A 6,535-nucleotide genomic window follows, 5' to 3' on the forward strand; every position below is an offset into this window, starting at 1 on the left:
GTTCATGGCCCTATTACTTCGTCTCAGTTCCTCAGTTCTCTCGGGAATTTTTTGTGAGTGCATGCTTTGTTGCGGAACTGCATAGATGAGCAAGTAGAGTCTCTATGGTGGGGGAAGGTGAAACTCCCTTTTGGGTGGGTTTGGATGAAGAGGCTCCATGTAAGCTGTGTAAAAGTTTTTGCAAACTGTCCAACTTAAATAAACCTCCTAAAGCAAACCGAAAAACCCGACCAAAAATGCAACCCGAATAACCCGACAAAAATTCAAACCGCCAAATTATTATATTGGGTGGTTTGAAAATTATACCAACCCGCCCAAATAACCCGAATAAACTAATTAATAGTTTTTTTTTCCATTTGTACATACATATATTATGTATATTATTACATATATATTATATGTAATATTAAATATTGTTTTAAAATTTTTAACAATGAATTTAGAATAATGTTTTAAAATTTCAATTTAGAATAATATGTCTAAGTTTGGAAGATATATACTATACTCTTAGTTTGTTGAATCTAATTATTTGAATATTTTTAAAAAAAAAAAAAACTTATGATTAGTTTGAGCGAGTTAACCTAACCAAACTGTCTAAAATATTGGACGAGTTAAATTTTTTTTTTCTTAATTGGACAAGATATGTTTAGATTTCTGCAATCCGATTTTTACATTTGGTTGATTAAAATATATTATAATCCGACCAAACCGACTAATAAACACCCCTAGCTCCAAGGGAATTGCTATTTAGCCATGGCTATTGTGAACAAGAAACAAGGTGTTCCAGTTCCCTTGTAGTAAACTGTGAAATGATCCATCTTTGTTTGTAGATTAGCCATTGATATTGTTTTTCAACCATCTTCTTTCGTTACAAAGAAACAAGTTGCAAGTGTTGCACAAATTTTCAATTTTTTAAGTGATGGTCCAAATTTTGCAATAGTTTTTTTTCCTTCTTCAAATTTGTCTATCATATATTTTTCGACAAAAAGCACTTATGGGGCAATTGTTAATAAGGTGGAATCATCATTTATCTATTCTATATAGAAATAATCAACTAAATATGCAATTCAATTTTTGCAGGTAGCAAAATAGTGGTCACTCTCATCACCATTTATCCCGACAAAGTAGAATTTCTTTCAATTTTGACACCAAAACTTTAAATCTTTTATCACATTAGAACAAACTCTATCAGCACAGCACACTGGATTTACAGTGCCTATTTCAACTCTAATAACTTTTGCCCAGTTTTCTTAAACTTCATACTAGTTGGATATATATAGGTAGAGCGTGAGTGGCTCCGAATAAATATAAATATTTACAAAAAGAAATGCTTCTTATTAAGAAATACTTTTGCTTTTGACTCTAAAGAAGCACAATAAATTCCAGTTTAACAACAGTGTATTAGATAAAAATGTGACATAATAAATGCATCTATTTTAGTATTTTAGGAGATGAGATGTGTTTATTAGTATAAGACTCTTATCTAGTAAGTAGCAAATAATACTCTTATTCCCTTTCACTGTGGAATTTGATTCTCTATTAAAAAAAAGAAGAGAATAGCAAAGCAATACCAAATACTAATGCATGCAAAAGCAAATAATGCCAACGCAGTCGTTTTGAAAACAAAGGGTCAACCAAAAGTCGTGTCTACAATGATATAAAATTATGGATCAAAACATTATTTTATACATAATTATAATTTTAGTTCACCTTACTCTTAAATACAATATCTTATTGCTGGTCATGCCATCCCTGTAGAAGTGGACCGGATTTTGATCAGCCAAGACTCGTAGAGACTCTGCAACAATCTTTGGTTGAAGAAGAAGAAGAAGAGATAATGGGAGGGTTTCTCTCTAGCTTACTCGGAGGAGAGGCGGCCGCTGCCGAATATTCATCATCCTCGGATCAGCCCTCATCCGTCATCGCATTTCATTCCACGGCCAGATGGCAGCTCCATTTCAATGAAGCCAAAGAATCCAATAAGCTGGTAATCACTTTCACCAATTTCTTCTCCTTCTTCTTATTCTTCCTCTGTTTTCGCCATTCTTTTTTATGTCTCAAATTAGGGTTCTGAATTTTTCCTTTGGGGGTTACAAATTGGATGAGAGAAGATTGTCATCGATTTCTCGGCGACCTGGTGCGGTCCCTGCAAGATGATGGAGCCAATCTTCAATGCCTTGTCTACTAAGTTCGCCACCGCTGACTTTGTGAAGATCGATGTCGACGAGTTGTCCGTACGTTTTTTTCCCCAAATTACAATCTTCAAATTTCCATTTGTACATATTTGGTTTTGAATATTTAACTCTCTTCCTCTGTCTCAGGAAGTAGCGCAGGAATTTGGTGTGCAGGCGATGCCGACGTTCGTGTTGGTGAAGAAAGGAAAGGAAGTGGATAGGGTTATCGGAGCGAAGAAGGATGAACTTGAGAAGAAGGTTCAGAAACACCTCTAAATTCTAAACCATAGTAGGATCTTCCTTCTGTTTAGGTCTGATTCTCGCTTCGAACTTTGTATGTTTTTTCTTTCCTTGTATTTGGGTTGAAATTTCCAGTTTCGTAAATGAAAATTGATACTTATGGTGAAATATTTCAACACTTGATTTCGATAATTATCGTTATATTCCCAAGTATTTGTTGCTACGTTTTACAATTCCGTTAATTCAAATATAAGCACCACAATAGCAATCGTGGTATGATCGTATCTTCATCTTTTTCGCTCAGTCGGAAGCCATATATAGATGGAGGATACTGTCATTTTAAGATCATGTCGTTTATGTGCTATGCTAGCTGTATGTTTTGAGCAGTCGATGATGAAGATTGTGGCAATGAAAACAACGAAAGCAGTTCTTGAGGATGTCTACCCATTAAAATTTTAAGTGCTACAACTCTGAAGCTATAAACGTCACATTTCATTTTTAAGCAAGTTCTGCATTCACAACAAAATTGATATATGTATATTATATAAACATATGCTAAATGAAGGAACCTTTTGCTGTTTATTACGATATAATATTTTCTAATTCAAAACATGCAGTTGAAATTTAGACAATAGGATTTTTGTTTGTTTAAGGCAAATTGTAAGGGCAGCCCAAAAGACAATGAAAATGGGTATAATAATTCTAGAATTGTTCATAAATATCTTACTCCAGTTAGATTTAGATCGAGGGAAGAAAGATAAAGATATGTTATTACTACATGTGGATACCAAAAATCCTACTTGCACGAGGCTTCCGCCTTGTGCTCTTCAAATCATAGACTTGAGATGGAAGCAACGAAGCCCGACCTTACGCCTTGCGCTAAGAGGCCCGCGATAGAACTAAGCTAGACATGGTCTTGGGCCACAGGCCTTCGTCTCACGCCAGGAGGGGGCCTCGCACCTGGAGGATTCCCCGTGCCTCAGAGGGACCTCGCACTGAGAGGGCCTCGCGCCCAAAAGGTCTCGCGCGCGTGAAGGGTATCGTTCGCCTCAGAGGGTCTTGCACGCTTGGCCTCGCGCCCAAAGGGTCTTGCGCGCTTGGAGGGTCTCGCACGCCTGGAAGGCCTCGCGCGCCTTAGAGGGCCTCGCGCCCAAAGGGTCTGGCGCGCCTCGGAGGGTCTCGCGCGCCTCGTGTCAAGAGGGGCCTCGCACCCAGAGGATGCCCCGTGCCTCGGAGGGACCTCATGTCGGGAAGGCCTCGCACCCAGAAGGTCTCGCGCGACTAGAAGGTGCCCCATGCATCAGGACGCGCCTCGCGCAACTACCCAAGGACACAACCTCGCGCAACGGTCCAAGGACACCGTCTCGTGCCAACAACCCATGCACATGTCAGGACGCACCATGCACCTCGCACCAGGCGCCTCATGCCAATTCCTCGTGCATCATCCAGGACGCGCCTCACGCAATGCACCTTGGGACCGTGCCTCCTAATAGGACCCATAAAGACTTCAATATCTAAAGGTAAAATCCTAAGTATAGCTCAGAGATCATACATGTACAAAGCATGTACGGGGTACAACCCTTAAGACCTTGGATGTTTGATCTTAATATACACGCCAGACAAGTAGTGGTCGTACGAGTGAGGTACCTGTTGTGGTCCTCACCAGCCAATCTCTGACCCTCATACTAAGCAAGTAAGGGAGGCACAATCGAGTACTAAAGTGGAGGCGCTCCCACAGACTCTGACCATGTACTGAAGCCGACACCACAACCTTCTGCTCCACAATGACCTGTGCCACGACCTTGACAATGTACATACGCACAATCTTGTCCCCTGGGGTCACAATGTATCAGGGGCCATTAGAGCCCCACTATAAATGGATCTTCTCCTCTCCATCTAACGGGTGGGAAAATTCTTGTAATATCAGACTATTCTAAGAGTAATATACAAGTTTTTCTTCTATTGTTCATTGGCAATCCTCCCCCATATTTCTACAAGTTCTTTTGCATTCATTAGGTTTTGATTAATTCTTTGAGTTTTCCATCCATATTTCGTTGACGAGTTTCTACCGTTAACAGTTTGGTGCCGTCTGTGGAAATGATAAGTGCCAAGCCACTGTTCTTCCATTGATTTCGGCAGGAAAAGATGCCAAGACGCTCTAAGTGACTGAGAGAGCCACGAGAGGTGGAGGTCCACCTCGACGTAGATCAGCTGAAAGCCTCAATGAAAATTCCTCCGCCACCCAAAAATGTGGATGCACCAAAGGAGCCCACGGTTCCTGGGAATGAAAAGGAGGCTTCATCCCCAACTGTCCAGCCTGATGAGAACCATCCGCGATCTGCGGCTGCTCCCGCGAGAGATGTTGGAGAGCTTCCACCCCCAAGGCCACCACGGGGGTCGAACTTCGGCCGGCAAGATCCGGGTCCATCAACGCACAAGCCAGGCAAGAGTCACCGAGTGCATTCTATAAGCTCGAGCTCTAGGTCTCAATATTATGAAGAGGAGATATGCGAGTTACATCGGAAGAACCAAAGGCTAGAAATCACCTTAGAAAATATGCAAGAGGTGTTGAACGGCCTGCTACAAGGAAAATCAAGCGTGCCCCTTCCTAGGCGAAAGGAAAAAGGCCCAGAGGGTGGAGAAACCACGGTCCCTGTGGATGATGGGAGGACTCGACTCTCCACTAGTAATACCCCTCGGACAAAGCAGCGTGAACATCCTGGGAAGGCGAAGCTGCCCCAGAGGCTAGAGCAGAAGAACAACGCTAACCCTCATAATGACGCCGAAGTCACCTCTAGGGAGGCGCCACCTGACCTAAGAGAAAAACTCAATAGAAGGAGGTCTGAAGTAAAGACAACACCTCCCGTGGCCCCTCTGAAGGGTAGAGAAAAGAGAAAGCTCGACCCTACCGAGCTAAGGGACTCCTTGAATAGGAGGCGACAAGAGCTAGACACCGAGATGAGGAGCCTTCGGAGCAAGATCGTCACGGCGTCTGGGGGGCACATTACCGATGAAGAGTTCGACTACGAGTCGCCCCTCACGCGAGAAATCCAGTTGGAACGACTCCCAGGCTAACTTTAAAGAACCTCATATGACCCCCTATGAGGGAAATACGGACCCCAAATACCATCTAGACGCGTTCAATGACATGATGAAATTGAGAGAAATTAATAGCAGGGCCAGGTGCCACTGCTTCGCTGTCACGTTAAAAGGATCTGCGTACAAATAGTTCAAGAGACTCCGACCAGGTTCTATTAGGTCATGGCAACAATTTTCCGACGAGTTTCACCAACAACATCATGCCATACGCGATTATACCGTACTAGGAACTAGCCTCGCTAATATAAAGCAAGGTGAAGGAGAGAGCTTAAAGAGCTACATCCACAGGTTCAACATGGAGGCGGCTAAAGTGGGAAGCCTAACTAGGGGATAATTCAAGATGGCGATCAAGATGACCCCTTGGTTGTAAGGACCCAACTATTTCTAAGACCTTGGACCATTAAAACTAATAGACATAGTTACTACTTTGAAGAAAAACATACATAAGAAATAATCATAACTTTATTAAAACTCCAAAATGTTGTGCAAATTACAATATAAATTATAAAATGTGGTATGGGTACCCATTGTTTAATAAAACATAAAACATAACTTTAAATTATTTGTTCAAAACTAAATGCGGAATTACAAAAGAAAACATAATTCAAAATCTAAAATAAACGTCATCCTCGATCGACTCGCAGCCCATTCATTCCATTCATCCTCAACACACAAGTCAAGCCACCAAGAATCCTTCTGCCTCCGTATCTAGTTTCCTGCATCACACTAAAAAAAATAAAGGAGTGAGCCTAATGCCCAGTAAGGAAAATCTTAGAACAACGTATAACATAAATCATATACATAAGACTATATCATAAACATATACTATAAAACATATATCATATAAGACTACAATGGCCATCATACTTCTTGGGGCTTGTTAACTAAGAAAGTCATATGCCCATAAATTATTGGAGCTTGCTAGCTAGACAAGTCATGTGCCCAAGGACTATTAACAGACTATACATAACGTAAACGTAAACGTAACATAACATATTATATAAACATATAAAATCTATCAT

The 6,535-nt window shown here is 41.2% G+C and overlaps 1 protein-coding gene across 1 annotated transcript; it reads left to right on the top strand.

Annotated features, from left to right (window-relative positions):
* Nucleotides 1-1,516: 1,516 nt before the first annotated feature.
* LOC133818038 (thioredoxin H2-like) lies at nt 1,517-2,627 on the top strand. Its single transcript, XM_062250719.1, has 3 exons — nt 1,517-1,987; nt 2,112-2,234; nt 2,322-2,627. Exons 1-3 carry the CDS (start codon nt 1,838-1,840, stop codon nt 2,448-2,450), a joined length of 402 nt encoding a protein of 133 aa, XP_062106703.1. The 5' UTR covers nt 1,517-1,837; the 3' UTR covers nt 2,451-2,627.
* Nucleotides 2,628-6,535: the final 3,908 nt, after the last annotated feature.

This window comes from Humulus lupulus, chromosome 2, assembly GCF_963169125.1.
Source record: "Humulus lupulus chromosome 2, drHumLupu1.1, whole genome shotgun sequence".
NCBI classification, from domain to species: Eukaryota; Viridiplantae; Streptophyta; class Magnoliopsida; order Rosales; family Cannabaceae; genus Humulus; species Humulus lupulus.

Excerpts from the sequence above, each read along its gene's own strand:
- LOC133818038 (XM_062250719.1), top strand. The coding sequence starts at position 1,838 with ATGGGAGGGTTTCTCTCTAGCTTACTCGGAGGAGAGGCGGCCGCTGCC. Across the intron at positions 1,988-2,111 it reads CCAAAGAATCCAATAAGCTG|ATTGTCATCGATTTCTCGGC; the intron begins GTAATCACTTTC and ends GGATGAGAGAAG. Across the intron at positions 2,235-2,321 it reads TCGATGTCGACGAGTTGTCC|GAAGTAGCGCAGGAATTTGG; the intron begins GTACGTTTTTTT and ends CCTCTGTCTCAG.